Genomic DNA, 15,593 nt, shown 5'->3' on the forward strand with positions numbered 1-15,593 from the left:
TTATACTGTACATACCAAATATCCCTATTATTTGTCTCGATTTCTTCAAAAATGATAGTATAAGGGCTAGTCTTCACCACCAGGGTTTCAAATATGCAAAGGACAGAGCACCCTAACTAAGGAGATAGACGAGCTCACCCAGTTCTCCCTGGATTTTCCTTCAACTCATGGAGTTGGAATGGGGGAAGGTGGTAGATTTACCATTCTCGATCTCGTAATCAGCAAAGGCAAGTTCAGAGCCTTTGTTGGTGATCAGCAGCTCCCCATTCAGTGTGAAGATCATTGAAGCATCATCCAGGTTAATCATACATCCAACCACATCTCCTGGCTGCCAGGTACGGCCAAAATACCCACTCCCTTGATGCCAGCGCTGGCCCTAGAAAATAAGACCCCAGGGATTAGAGAAACAGAAGTCCTACAAGCCACCAGGCAGCTGGAGAAATGACCAAAGAATCAATTTCTTCTAACTGGTAGTGGTACCTGGTTTCTACAAGGTACTCAACTCTCTACCAAGCACAAATCACAGGGAGGAGTGATCTATCTTACAGATGAATGAAACTGAGATACATAAGGGTCACGAGGAAAGGTGGCCCAAATCTCCCAATACCCAGTTAGCTATGACAATATGCAGGACTCCTTCCGGGGCAAAGTGATAAGACTTCCCCCAGATACTGGCTGCACAGTGTTCTGTGGCCCTCCTTTGGAGTGGAGGCAATGGGCTCAGGTGCAAGGGCAGATATGCAGGTGATTACAGAAAGTACTTGGTGTACAGTCTCCCCTTCACCAGAGCAAGGAGAAAAGTGACAGTCACTAGGTAATGATCATTCGATGACTTAAATTAGCCACTGGTGGTGGCCACTCATTTTGAAGCCAGAGACCTACACACTCGGTACTTCCAACTCCCAGGGAAATGTTTGGAGAAAAAAACACTTGCACTGAGGATGCGTCCAGACTCACCCGGCTGCCTTCGAACACAAAGGCTTGGTCATCGGCTCCCAGTGCAACGTCAGGCCGACAGCCTGGCCTGGCCCAGCCGACACGCATGTCTCCTCCAGTCACCACCTCAAACTCGAAATACCACTTTCCAGATCTCACTGCATAGGATCGCTCTACCCGGAAGAATCGAATCTTGTCAATGCTGACTTTCTCCACAGCTGGGTCAGCTATTGCAGGAAGGAAAAGAAACAGAGTATAGGAGGGAAAGAGAGCATATGGAATATTAATAATTTGGTAGCATTTCTCAAAAGAATTTGACAACAAAGACTGATGATAGATCTCCCACTGTTTCTAATATAACGTTCTGCTCACCACATAATCATCATCATTTTCATCATCATATCGTAATAACGATGCAAGCTACAATTCACCAAGTGATTACTTTGTAGTAGATCCTTTAGAGATTATATCTTGTTTTTTTCTAGCAACAATCCTATGAGGTCAGCAATATTGTCTTCATTTTACAGACGAAGTATTGAGGCTCGGAGGTTAAATCATTTGTTCAAGGTCAGAGGTAATAAACTGAGGAAAGCAAGGATTTGAACCCAGGTCTGTCTTATTTCAAATTCATCCCCTTCACCACCTGTAATACTGCCCTAGTAGCCTGGTACCTCCTGGGATATGAAATGACAATGACATGTTTATCAATTATAAAGTGATGATTTTAATCAGTGTTAGAATTTCATTTAGGAATAAGGTTACCTGTTCCAAAAGTAAGCTGATATTCCCATGTTTGAAAAATGAAGGATGGTAACTTGGTTTTGTGACCAAAAAACCCTGAAAGCTCAGCTACCCTGAGAGATAACTTGATCTCTGTGGAACTGGGTCATAGCCGTGGTCATCACAGACACATCTGTCAATGTGACAATGTTTTACTGCCAAGCATGATTTTCCTTCCCCTCTCCTGCTTCTTAAAGTACCCCATTGAGTTTAGCACTCTTTAGCACTAATATCATTTTTAATGGTACAAGTTAGACTACTCGAAGTTAGCACTTCCCCAGAAGAGGACCTGTTTGGTCAACAGGGGCCAGAATGAACGATCTCCACTCATTACCTAGTTCTTGGTCTGATGGCTCGATGTTATAGCCGTAACCAACAAACGTCCGAACAGCTTCACGAAGGCTGTCCCTGTTTGACTTCTTAGTACGCTCATCCAGTAACGCATATGGCACCAGACGGGGATTTCTTTTGTTCTTCAAATCCTATGCGAAGCCAGAGAAAAGAGGTTCTGAGAAAACATATTTTGTCTTTACGAATAGCTTGTCCCACTCCCACACTCCCGGCAAGAGTCCTGGCTTCCTCATACGAGCATACTTGTTCTTGCCCCAGTGCCTTGATATTTAGCAATGTACATATTTACTACTTCTCTTAGAATTAAATCAGTAACATGGACATTTTCTAATGTTCAAAGCTAACATTAAAAAACACATTTTAATAATGCAGGCCTGTGAATAAAATGAAGTGTCAGAAACCTCTATTCCCAAGGCAAAGCAGATGGGGATTTATGTAACTACCCCCTATGGAAAACTATGCCACAATTTAAACTGTTAGAGACTCCTTACAATAGCCTCTTAAGAGAGAAACATCATAGAGAAACATCTATGCTCAAAGAGAAACATCAGAAAAGGTGGCAGAGCCACGGTGGGTCCATTTCATTGCAGTGCACACACATTTATATTAGAGTTCTCCTCAGTTCCTTACGGAGGACTAAGAAGAGACAATAATGACAACTGCGGTGATAAGTGGTAAATAAATATGACTGACATGCTATTTGAACGCCTACTCCCCTCCCTGCCACGGTTTCTATAGCTGTAGTGTTCTTGGCTTCCACACTTATGTAGGTTCAGAGGCTCAGATATGAATGAAAATGTGTGCACACAGCTACCCATGAACTTCCCTGACCCTAACCCCAGTACTTACTGAGATGAGGGAAGCATTTCATGAAGAGAGGTGTGTTAAATGATCTGGAGCTAAACTCTGGCTCTAAACTCTACCTAATTCCTTGCTGTACTCTGGCTCTTAGGCTGCCTCCTGCTCAAGCTAAGAATCTTGGCTGCCCAGGAATCTTGGTGGATTGAATGATGGACTGAAGTCATGGGGCATAGACTTCTGAGAAAGTTGTTTTGCCCATCTCCTGAGCTAGCATCCCTCCATTTTACTCTCAGTGGTAGATACTTGGGACCATCCCAGAAATATGGCTGAGCTATGACGTTGATTTGCCTTACCCTGGCCTTGGAGAGTGGCAGGAAAGCTCATCTCTCCACAAGGCATGCAGCAGGACAGGGAGGAAATGAGAGCAGATGCAGCCAGTGGGCACATACACAGGGCATCATGATCATGAGTGAACCAGACTAACGATGGAAAGGTAAGTCTATCCTTTTCTACAAAATTGGAATTGTGCCTGGAGTTAATGTCACTGTGACCACTACGAATGCCATCCAGTCCCATGATTCTATAAATAATGAATGCACTGAGGCAGGAGGGCTAGAGTGCAAGGACAACTTCTATTTTCCAATCAAACACCCACCAAAGAAAAATGGCATGTTGATGGATGAGCACATCTTTTAACTTTTCCAGCAGGCATGACCTGGAAATCCTTACCTGTTGAATGCCATAGGTCCATCCTTGTTTTATTCTGTCCTTTGCCCAAACATTATGTGCATTTTCTGCAAGCTTATCCACTAAAATTTCCTGAGGAGGTAACAGCTTCACATCAGACAAATCCAAAGGGGCTGGCTTATAGCCATTGGACATCATGTAGCTACAGGTAAATAGAAAAAAACATTTTGAGCTGATATGTATGACTTCCTCATTCCAGATTTTAGACCAATAGTACATGGTAAGAACACTCAGACAATAAGGCTAGAGTCACAAGTTCTACCCTGTGGTAGAATGTACATCTCGGTTCTATTTGAAGTCCACAGATGAAGCCCCTTATCTACCATCCTTTTTGCCAATGTGTGTGACAGATCTAAAGGCGACTACTGGAGAAAAGTGGATGGATGGTCAGTGGAAATCCACCCTTATTTCTACAAAAACACTTACATGCCCTATAATTAATAACACATTTAGCATGCTGTAACATTACCAGAAGCTCCTTCATCCCACTTTAAAACACAAAAGGTTCTAGCCATATGGGTGAGCATAAGATACTGAGCCAAATGGTTTCTTATAAATCAGTGGAAAATGATTGTTCAGTCTTAGAAAGTTAAACTTTCGCTTTGAAAATTAAAAAAAAAAAAATCATGGCATTAGAGAATTTGTAAGCTTGAAGTGTCCTTACGTTAGGTCTCCAGTCCAGGAGTCAGAGCTTCAATTGTCTTTAACTGTCTTTAATGTGAAGTTGGGAAAAAGCTCAGTACAAGTCCAGGTAGATGCATTATGTGAATGGAGAGGACAAGGGAACACTATGGAGTGACTCTAGGAAGAGCAGCTGATCATGGCCATGTGGGAACATGAGTCCAGAGGCGCCCATGGCTCTAGGACCACTGAGTGCCCAGACCAGGCCAGAACCTAAGTGTGATGACTTGTAGACCAAAGCTCACTCTACCCAGGAACCTCCAAGCAGAATTAGATTCAGAGTCTACTGTAGGCTCTTGTTTCTTATCTGCCTTCTCGGGATGCCTGATTTTGGGCAGAGTGAACCTGCATTGATTGTTGCGCACTGAGCACAAAAGCCTTGGCCAGTAGGCTGCCCCTCCAGCTGTTGCATCTCAGATTTGCTACTCTCAGCTTCTGAGAGTGGAGCTTGGAAGCTTGGGAGTTTAACAGGAAGAAGGGGAAGAGAAGCATTTGATTAACGCTGGCACTGCCTTGGCTCATAACTAATTATGACACCTGTGTGAATGCATGTACACCCAAGGCTGGAGGATGTGAGGGGGAGTGTGTAAGCGAGCCAGTGGATGCACCTGTGAGCATGTATCTGAATGCACCAGCCCATGGGACTCTGTGAATGTATGGGTGAGAGCTAGAGTAGCACATATGCAGATTTAGGGGGCCAAATTAAATCTTGGCAGAGACACCCATTTCCACAAAGGACTTATAAGGCTGGCCTAATGCCAGAGGAGTGAATCTTTGCTATGGCTACCAACCATTTTCAAGCTCTTATGCCAAATGTTATTTTTATAGACCAAAGACAGTGCATGCATCTCAGAGTGCCACATCTTGGCTCAAAACTAACAATAGTAGTGTGGGTCTGGGCAGGAGGAGTAAAAAGAGGGAAAGCCTGGAAACACTTGTATTTTAGTAGGCTTCTGCCTGGAGGTTTCAGTGCAGTCTAAGTAACCGGAGGAGACATCCTAAGCTGGTGCTAGTAAGCACCTGGGACTGTCACCTGACTTCATGCATGGGCTTCCCATCCTCCCAGTTTAAAAATTCAGACTGAGGCACTGAAGTCTTGAACTATTAAAAAAAATCACCTACTTTTTGGACAGTTTGACCTTCTTGAGATCCTCTTCAGCAGCTGGATTAACGTGAGCAATGTGGCACCCCAAGGCCAGGAGGGTTCTGTTATGCAAAAGAAGGAAAAGACCACGCTAGATAAAGGACAGCAAGAACCCTACCCCGCATCTGATCTGATGAAAGCAGCCAACAGTCATTCATTTAGACCAAAGAGCCACCAAACTTTTTCTGTAAAGGGTCAGATAGTAAATGTTTAGGCTTTATGGGCCACAGGTCTCTTACATCTACCCAACTCTGCCATTATAGAGTGTAAGCACCTTGGCTTTGTTACGATAAAAATTTATTTGCAAAAATAGGTGGCTGGTCAGACTGGCCCATGTCCATAGTTTGCCAATTCCAGATTTAGATGACAGCAAGCCTAAGAATATAAAAGAGAAGGCTGCCAATAGCCCCACTTTGAAACATTTTTGAGTTTACAAATTTATATTAGGATTGCATCCTGCTTCTGATTCCAAGGAACAGATAGTATCCTAATAGCACATCTACAGGTCAGCAAATATTTACTGCATGCTCCCTATATAGTGCCTTGAGCCATGCTTGATACTATGAGGTACCAGAGCTGCACCATCAAGAAGCATCAGGGAGATTGAAGACATCACATATGAGAGAGCTTTGAGAAAAGGCACCACTGCAGAGCCTTGTTATGCCAACAAACCCACAGTATTACAATGTTCTACACTGACAGGTAGAGAACAGAAATACAACATGGAGAGAATAGGTAACAAACACAAAAGAAATTCAAGATGGTAAATCCCACCTTGGGCTAAAATAATTAAAGTATGAATTAGGCTTTTAAGCATGGGTAGGATCATAGAGAAGCTATAAGTTGTTTTTAGATTGAATTTTAGTGAATCAAACCACTTTTTTCTCATTGGTTTTAACAAATGCCTTATCTTTTGTTTTGATTTTACCTGAACTATAGAGGCAGTTGGTCCTTTGATTCTAAGGTTTCTTTTTTTCCTGCCTATATTTTCCCTGTCCCTGGCAAATAGCAAATGGTCCCTACAGAAATATAGATATGTTAAATAACAATGGTGGATGTGCTACTTACTATGTTAAATCCTTGTATGGCATGAATAATCACCCCCTAATTTATCAGAATGCATCATGTTTTTGAAGCAAGAGACACATATCTTTGCAGTTTAGTGATAGGACATTAAATCATCCACTCACTCTTTAGTCTAAATTCAATTCAATTAAACACTCACTTTAAGGTTTCGGTTGACATCTGTAGGTTATAATTCTTCTCAGTTTCAGGTAGCTTTGAAAACTCCACAAGGCAGGGGTGTTGTCTTTTATTGTCATCCCGTATCTAGGTGATAATATAGAGAATATAATTTAAGTTTGACAGCTGGCACTGCATTGGAAAACAGAAAAGAACACACTTTGAAACATGGCCCAGACAATCTATATCAGGCAAGACAAAGACAGCTATTTGCTGATAGGCAAATAGATGATCTTCTCTCTAGTAAATGATACATACAGTCCCCAAGTTGTCAGTGGCTTGTGCTCTGTAGATTTGTTTCTAGTCAGGTGTCTGCATTCAGAACATACTTTCCCAGAGGAGCAATTTTACACATGGTAGCCATGTTCCTCCCTGCCCCAAATTCTTCAGAATATAAAAGACTACAGAATCTGGCTTGGTGCTATCCAAGAGAAACATGAACCACAAGTGAACCACATTTGTAATTTCAGATTTTCTAGCAGCCATATTAGAAAAGCAAAAACAAATAGGTGCAATTAATTTTAATAATGTATTTTTTAACTCAATATATCAAAACATTACCATTTTAATAAGTAATTAATATAAGACATAACTTATTAGACATTTTATATTATTTTTCATAATAAGTCTTCAAAATCTGGTGTATATTTTATATTTACAACACATTTCAATTTGGACTAGTCACATTTGAAGTGCTCGGTAGCCACATATGGCTCATGGCTACTGTACTGGACAGTGCAAATCCAGACATTAACTAATTCATTCACTCATTTCACAAATATTTGTTGAGCGTCCACTATGTGGTAGGCATTGAGCCACAATTTAGGGGCTTGGGACAGCCCAAACCCCATTGGTATACAGTCTAACGGGGCAGGGAGCAACAATAAAATAATCATAGAAATGAAGGTAAAATTGCATTTGTGCTTAGTTCTCAAAGGAGAGGTTTGTGATGTTATAAAAGCACATAGCAGAGGTGGTCCGATTCAAGGAGAACATTTCATTGTAGCTATATCAATAGACACGTGTTAGAGGGCAAGAACCCTTCCAGTAACTAAGCTGAACCGTGCATAATTTCAGAGTGGCAGCGTTATAGGAAGCTTCAGAACTCACCTCTCCTTTTGCCTTCAGATACGACCTTACGCAAATCACAGAACAAAGTCAATTTACAGCCTCTTTGAAAAATGTTTCCTAGCAAAAGAGTTCCCTCAACCTCCTCTGAGTGTCCATTAATCTTAGTGATAATCTGAAAACCATATTAAACAAATTCATATTCAAAACAATAAATCATCCTCTTCACCACCCATGCAGAGAGGATAGCTTTTTCTGAAAGGAAAAGGAGATAAGAGGGTATCTAAAGGAGGTGCTGAGGAACTACCACACTCGATGTTCCCTGAACAAAGGAAACCAGCTTTTGGGAATGAGAAGAGATTAAATAGATTCCTGGGACTGACTGAGCTGGTCTTCTCAGCACTTTTGACCATACTACACAAACAACGGAGCAAGCCTTCTGCTGAATCAGTGGAAGCTAGAAAGGTAGCAGTAAGAAGGGGTGAGTTTGGGCTCAGGAGGTTCTCTTCCTCATTCAAGTCTTTGAAGAACTCTTCCAGAAACAAGGCAATCCGGCCCTCCATCTCTGCCTGGTCATGGGAACACATACCTTGCCGAAAGTCCAGCCAAGCTCTATTTTATTCATTCCCCAGAGCTCGTGGATGTTTTCAGCCAGTCTGTCTCGAATCTTCTCTAGGTGAGGTGGCAAAACAACCTAAAAGGATAAAGAACCAGTGAGAAGTCAAGACTACAAGAGCCAACTATACTGAAATCTATCATAAAATCTATATGGATCAGGTGCCCTAGTTGAATTCACTATACGTCACCCAGGAGGAGCTGTAATCGAAGACTCTTCCCTCTCTTGGCTTCCTCTCTACCCGTCCCCTCTCAGTCTTCTTTGCAGATATTTGTGTGTTCTTCACCCGTGAATGCCTCCCTGGGCCTTACCTCCCCTCTCTCCATTCTCTCTCCTTGGGAGATCTCGACCAACCAGAGATGGTCACTCCCAAGTAGGTACACGGTCTCTCCTGAAGTTCAGACCCTTGGTTCTAACTGCCTGAAGGATCTTCCTACCAAAGTGAACTCAACATGTTACTCAAAGATAAATTCATTATCTTACCTTTAAGACCATTTTTTCTTCCTGTTTTTCTTTTCTTTTTTTGTTACGTGGCCCTACCATTGCTTCAAGCCTGGAAGTCATCCCAGTGTCTTTCCTCTCAGCATTACCCCCAACGCCCACAATCTAATCAGTCACAAAATCCATCATGTTAATTTCCTAAGTGTCTTTCTGAAGGATCCCCTCCTCCACATCACTTAACCTCATTTTTTTCTCCCTAGATCATCGCAAGGGTCTCCCCAACTCCCCACCAATCTATTCTCCATACTGGCCAGAGTGATGAGTCTACAAAAAACAAAAATACACTGAAATGCTCTCCTCTTGAGTGTTCCTTTTACTCCTAAGACACAGACTAGATGTATTAACCAAGCATACAGTGCCCTGCTTCAGATATTTCATCATGGTCCTCCAAAATGTTTCCTTTCCAAACTTTTAAAAGTCCTTCCAAAGGTCATACTGTTGCACACACAGTTCCATGACCTGCAAATGCAACTGTCTCCTTATTAATACCTCCCATGATACACACAATATTCTCACTAACACAATCCCTTACATGGCACATGGCAAATGACAATGACTCTCTTTGACCAGACTCTAGACAAGTGCTTCTGAGTCCTTTCTTGACTAGGCTCTGTCCTTGGCTTTGCCCTCAAGACCCCAGATTTAGCAAGAATCCTGCTAAATCAGTTTAGGGAGAATCCGCTACCCTTGATTTTTGATGACCTTCCATGTCTGATGAAATTTCCTCATCCCCCACCATCTCCCAGGTGATAGCAGATCACTCTGGCCTGTTTTCGGCTAGAATTGTTAGGTCAGAACATTCCAAACCCTGGTGTTTCCTCTTAGTAATATTCCATCACTGACCCCCACCCCAGCCCCCAATCTGCTCCTTAGTTATAAATCCCCACTTGTTCTTGTTGTATTCAGAATTGAGCCCAGCTCTGCACTGGAGTTCTTTTCCCCTTATTATGATAGCTCCTAAGTAAAATTTGTTTTTATTGTTTTAACTGCTGTCCAGCTTCGGTTTTCATACAAACACTTCAATAGTTATCCTGAATTTAGCTCAGATGTCACCACCTTTGGGAAGTCTTCTCCAATTACCTTCAGGGCGGGTTCCTCTGTGTTTTCCCAGAACTTTGCTCATCTCTCTCCCAGAGATTACAAGTGTTCTCTTTTCTCCCCTATTTTCTTTAGTTTACTGCTACAATAATAAAACAAATTACAACTATATTTGGATTTTATTGGTTAATTAAGATAATCTGTTTAAACTAAGTGCTCCTTATTTGATCATAACCTTAAAGTAGATGTGCATGTCAGGGGAACCAGTGAAAGAGAAAATGTGAAGAGAGTCCTCCACAAATAACCCAAATCATTACCTGGGACAGAGCAACACTGGCTTGATTATGCCCAAGGGTGGGGCTGCTCAAAGCTGGGCTGCTTTCTCCCCAAGCTCAGCCTGGAGCTGGTGGTGGTTCAAGCACTAGCACTGTTAGTGTGTAACAACAGGGCTCCAGTTAATGATACCTACTCTATAAACTGGTCAGTGTGTCCTGGGGAGCATGGAGTTGACTCTATGTATCTAATACTTAATTCCTCTTTGGACAATAATTTCAGATTCTAAAAAATTATAGGGTCTCATTCAAAATAATAAATTGTACCTTTCCAATGAGAACTTCCTTATTTGACTTTCCAGCAATACCTTCTTAGTTCTTGAGTCCATACAAATCCAACTGTGGGCCCTGACAGCTACATTCTTCTGGCTTGTGGATTTATCTCTGTTCTTTGATTTCCAAAAGTTCAAATCTGCACGTTTAGAAATTCTTCTCACTTTTTGGTCGAGCCCTCCTTTCCTCCCTCATCAAAACTTCTCTTCATTTTTTTGAACTCTCTTAGGAGTCCATTTCTTCCTGGAAGCCTTTTCTGAGTAACACACACTTTTATGATGATTTAGTAAGGGCAGCACAGAGAAGTAGGAATCATGCTTCTGCTCATGTTCTCCCCCTGCTTGGACACTAGCCTTGAGTCCACAGAACAGCTAATTTAGATCTTTGGCCCTCAAGCTTCTTGTCTAGAAAACACAGGAACCAGATGAATGATTCCTAGGATAATCTTTGGCTCACAAATTCCTCCCCAGTTTCCTATCAACATTCTCAGCTCCAACTACCTTTCCAGGTTCTGTACTAGGCTCTACAAAGCAGGCAGAGAAATGCTGTGGTCACTATTCTATGGGATTTCACAATCCGTAGCTACAGGAGGTAAGAAGTAAACTCATGAACATGGACACACAACTGAATGTAGCAGGGTCATATGAATATTATGAGAAAATACATGCTGGAGAGCTTCTACAGGTTAAAAAACCAATGTTCCTACGAACTATTAACCCAAGTGCCTAAGAGACAAGGTCCCTTTTCGTTTATTTTCTCTAACATCTAGACTAATGATTTTCGTAGCGCTGGTATGTAGGAAATACTGAAAGCTATTGTATGCCCCTCGTCATAATCGTGTGAATTTTTCTCTCAAAATAAAAACTCTGAAAAGGGAAAAAATATGCACTAAGTCTCTTTTTACAAAGGCTGAATTCAGCAAGGTGCTAACTTGCTTAAATGTGAACTACTAACTTCTAAAACTGTAATTTGATTCACATGTTTTCAAATGGAGTTGGAGTTGACTCATATTACAATATTTGTGTGCTAAATGTGTATGTTTTTCAGTTTAAAGTCATGTTTTAAAAATCTTATTAAAGTTTCAAAAATCTGAAGCTTGTGTATCTAGATGTAAATTTACCCATTTATCAGAACTTTCAAAGTCCTCCTTGCTATTTCATGTCTTTCAGTGTTATTTCCAACTTTCTCCTACACGGTCCTCCTCCTCCAAGAGACCAGCCGCATGACGATATTCATTAGCCCTGTCCCCAGTCTGTATTTTCACTTCTAGGCCCTTATCTCACCCATTCCTGTTATTTCACCCCCGAATTCCCCTCCCCAATTAAGCTTGTAAAGGCGCTGATTAAATTCTATGCTCTCCATACATACTCCTAGAAACATAATAGCTGAAAGGGTGTCTCTAGCATTTACTTGTGCGTACTCTTCATTTTGCGTTTATTACAGTTAGACTTTAAAAAGATAATACATTTGCATCTTAGCTCTTCCACTTGGTTGTGAATTCCCAGAGAAAACTGAAATCTTTCTGCCTGTGCTTCACAGACCTCGTACAGTGCCTTGCATGCAGCAAGTGCTCAATTTGTTCACTGGTTGAGAAATCCTTAAAGAGCTCCATCCATGCATATGGTAGAAACATGAAGAATAACAGTTGTTCACATTACATAACAATTCTACAGAATGTATGATAAAGATGGTTCGAAGACAACACAGAAAGAAGGATGTAGCCCTATTACGTTATGGCCTCTTGTTGGCAGCTTGAACCTACCTGACTGGTGTCTATGGGGCATGGGATGAAAGAGGCTTGGGAGAGAAACTGGGTGGTACCCAGTAGGTCTCTAACGCCTTCAGTATCACGTTTATATTCTTTGACAGGCTCCAATCTCATCTTTTCTTTGGGAAGTAAGGCTTCATAGCAAGGGGCATAGCCAGAAGGAGGCAGAAACTTAAATTCTCCATGACGTCCACCCATCAGGAAACGTACTCTGTTTCATTTAGAGAAACCAAGAAGAGAAAGGTTAAAAAAAAATTCCACCCATATAAGTGAAGAATAAAGATCAGTTACCCTGATCCCCAAATTATTTTGTTGGGAAGTGACTAAATTCCGATTCAGCGCAGCAAACATCCTAAAGCATCCAACAAAGCAGTGGGGAGAGAACCGAGCGTCAATGCATGATCCTTAGTTGACCCATATCAGCTACATTATTAATAGCTGATACATTAATATCACTACATTTAAAAAACCATGTTTATCTTTACTCTAGCAGGAAAATCATTATTATCAATATTATTACTATTCAAAAGAGTAACAGTGAAGATATTATTCTCTACAAATATTGAAATCATAGCATAAAAAACCAAATTAATTAATTAATTAATTAATTAATGTTTTTTAGGTGAGGCAACCCTTGGTTGACCTCACAGATTGCAAGGACCTTGTCAGCTTACAATCCCTTATTTTCTGTTTTTTACACCTACAGCACCTGGTCTTCCTAGGTGGTCTCCCATCCAAGTATTAACCAGACCCAACCCTGCTTGGCTTCCAAGATCAGATGGGCTTGTTCAGGGTGGCATGGCCGTAGGCCGTAGACTCAAATTTTTATTTGAGAGAGATTAATCACAGATAAAGAAAAGCTGATATAACTATCTCAGGAAGTTAGGAAATTCTTATATTAATATGCCGGCGAAAGATTTAGTAACACCAAAGTATTAAACACAAATGGTATACATGCCAGGAGACGGCAGAAATGATACATTGCAGTTCCCCATAGGAGCCACTAGGGTGACACTGAGGAAGCATCGGCAGGTGGCTACCACCACAGGGGGCCAAATGTAAACAAAGTGTTTGGTCACTAGTATCCCAATGCGTTTCTCAGGAGCACCACCGCCCTGCTGGTCTCCAGGCCTGACACCCTGGCCCACTGCAGCAGTGCCTACAGTGACCACCTAGGGAAGGGGAAAGGACACTTGGGGGCTCATAATAATGAAAGGCACTCATTACCAACAGGCTGAAGTCTTTCAATATTTTAATTCACGGTTCTGGCTGAATTTCAGCTCCATATCTATAGGTTGGGTTAGAGTTAGGGTTAGACCCCAAAGCTCACCCTGCAAGGAGGAGAGGGTGAAAGAGAACTATTTCAAAATACAAGATACTTCATATGCTCTTAGATTTGTAACAAGAAACATAACGTTGCAAATCAACTGCAACCATGTTAATAATTGATGGGGAAATATGACTGAAGTTTTAAGTAACTGATATGTAGCCCTGCAAGGTCAACAACAATTTCACACAGGAAAAATACATACACGTAGCATCTGCACACAACATTCACTCCCTCCATTTAACAACTATTTACTAAGCCCATGTGACTTGCAATGTTCTCTGCACTAAGGATTCAGTAATGAACAAAGCATAGAGCAGGCATCCAGCTAGACAAACAGACCTAATTACTGATTGGGAGACATCTGATGAAGGAATAAAGAGGGAGATGTACAATAATCCAGGGAAGGGGGTTACTCTTAGACTGGAGCCAAGGAAGGCCTCTCTGAAGAGAAGATGTAAGTTACCCCTGTGAGGGATAAGGAGAAGCCAGTGAGCTCGAAATCTGGAAGAAGAGCATTCCAGGTGGAGGCACAATACATGCAAAGGCCCTGGTATAGGGTGTTGTGGTGAGAACTTGGAGAGTCCAAGGGGCAGACAATGAGACAGGAGCGGGCAAGGCTAGATCAGGCAGGGCCTGTGAGCTGCGGCAAGAAGTTGGGATTTTCTTGCAAGTGGGACGCTTCTGAGGGATTTTAAGGAGAAATATGAGATTCTTCAAGTTGTTCTATGAAGACAGGCTTGGCAACCAATTAGGAGCACATGGAGGCACCTGACACCCATCTAGTCACAGTGAAAGATGAGGGTGGGTTGGACTAAGGTGGTGATGAACAAGACAGAAAGAAGCGGCCAGACCCCACTTTTGTTTTGGAATTAGGAATGTTAGGAATAGAGAAGGCGTGTGTGTGTGGAGGGGGATGAGCTATATGGAGGAAGGATTACGATCTAGCAAAGCTCTTGCGACAAGACTCTCCACTGGGCTTCACTTCTCTTAACTGAAATATTCTGGCAGGGCAGGCTTGCAAGAGAGCCTCAGTGTTGGCTGAGTAATTTTGATTATGGAAAGAGCCTAATTATGCAAATGGAAAAGAAAAATCTCCCCAAGTGAGAGATATTAAGGTTTCTTTTTTTCCCTTCCCAATATAAACCAATTCTTTATCCAAACAGCATTTTATAAAGTGCTGTTTTAAAATTAATTATAGAAATCATATGAAACCTCCCACTTTCCCGTTTTAAAGTACCAAACAACAATGATATAGAATTAGAGCCACAATTACCCCTTGTGAATGTTCCTGCATTAAATGTTATGTAATAGGGCACAATCTATGTATATTAGGAATGTGAATAATGACATCAAAACAAAGTTGAATCATTAGGCTGCAATGTTACTAATTTAGTGAACCTTCAGGAAATAATGACTAAGTCTTGAAATTATTTGTTGAGAATGTCCCAATTCAACTGCAACATAACAGATTGTTACTGACATGTTGAAACCATGGGATAAAACTGGATCTTATTGGGCCAAGAAATGTGTGTGGGATGCTTTTTGGCTTCCTCTTCTCATTGAGCACACTTCCTGGGAGAAGCTGAACTGGGAGGTTGTATAGCGAGTTTATTCTTTGTCCCTCACTAGTATACGGAGTCCAAGAAAAAGTAAATGACCTGCTACGAGGACTTCTAGATGGACTTAATTATTCATGAGCTCTCTTGCCAGCTCTTTCAAAATTTCTCGTACGTTTTAAAATCTGCTGCCGTCCTCTGGACAGATAGCAAATCAAGAAAGGTGGAGTTCCATGTAGCACTTAAGGAGAACAATGCTTTCTGTTTTTCTATTCGTTATTAAAAGGAGAATGATAATTTGGTTATAAATCTTAATCTCATCCCCTCTAATGGCCATACAAACTGTAAAATGAAAAATTAACATAGCCAGTAATCAGTGTTTACTGCTCACTGAAGCATCGTCTTCAAAGGCCATTATGCTGTGCTCCA

The 15,593-nt window shown here is 41.5% G+C and overlaps 1 protein-coding gene and 1 pseudogene across 1 annotated transcript in view; both read right to left on the reverse strand.

Moving 5' to 3' along the window:
• RYR3 (ryanodine receptor 3) overlaps positions 1-15,593 on the reverse strand; it is a 346,270-nt gene that overhangs the window by 191,448 nt on the left and 139,229 nt on the right. Inside the window, exons 20-27 of the mRNA XM_023527702.1 lie at positions 12,273-12,489; positions 8,340-8,444; positions 6,666-6,769; positions 5,419-5,502; positions 3,598-3,757; positions 2,051-2,198; positions 958-1,163; positions 202-376 (exon numbers count right to left, since the gene is read on the reverse strand). Of these exons, the coding sequence (XP_023383470.1) occupies positions 202-376; positions 958-1,163; positions 2,051-2,198; positions 3,598-3,757; positions 5,419-5,502; positions 6,666-6,769; positions 8,340-8,444; positions 12,273-12,489 (1,199 nt within the window). The remainder of the gene's footprint in view (positions 1-201; positions 377-957; positions 1,164-2,050; positions 2,199-3,597; positions 3,758-5,418; positions 5,503-6,665; positions 6,770-8,339; positions 8,445-12,272; positions 12,490-15,593) is intronic.
• On the reverse strand, positions 12,976-13,088 carry LOC111736410 (annotated as a pseudogene).

Source organism: Pteropus vampyrus, unplaced genomic scaffold, assembly GCF_000151845.1.
Source record: "Pteropus vampyrus isolate Shadow unplaced genomic scaffold, Pvam_2.0 Scaffold19, whole genome shotgun sequence".
Taxonomy (NCBI): Eukaryota; Metazoa; Chordata; class Mammalia; order Chiroptera; family Pteropodidae; genus Pteropus; species Pteropus vampyrus.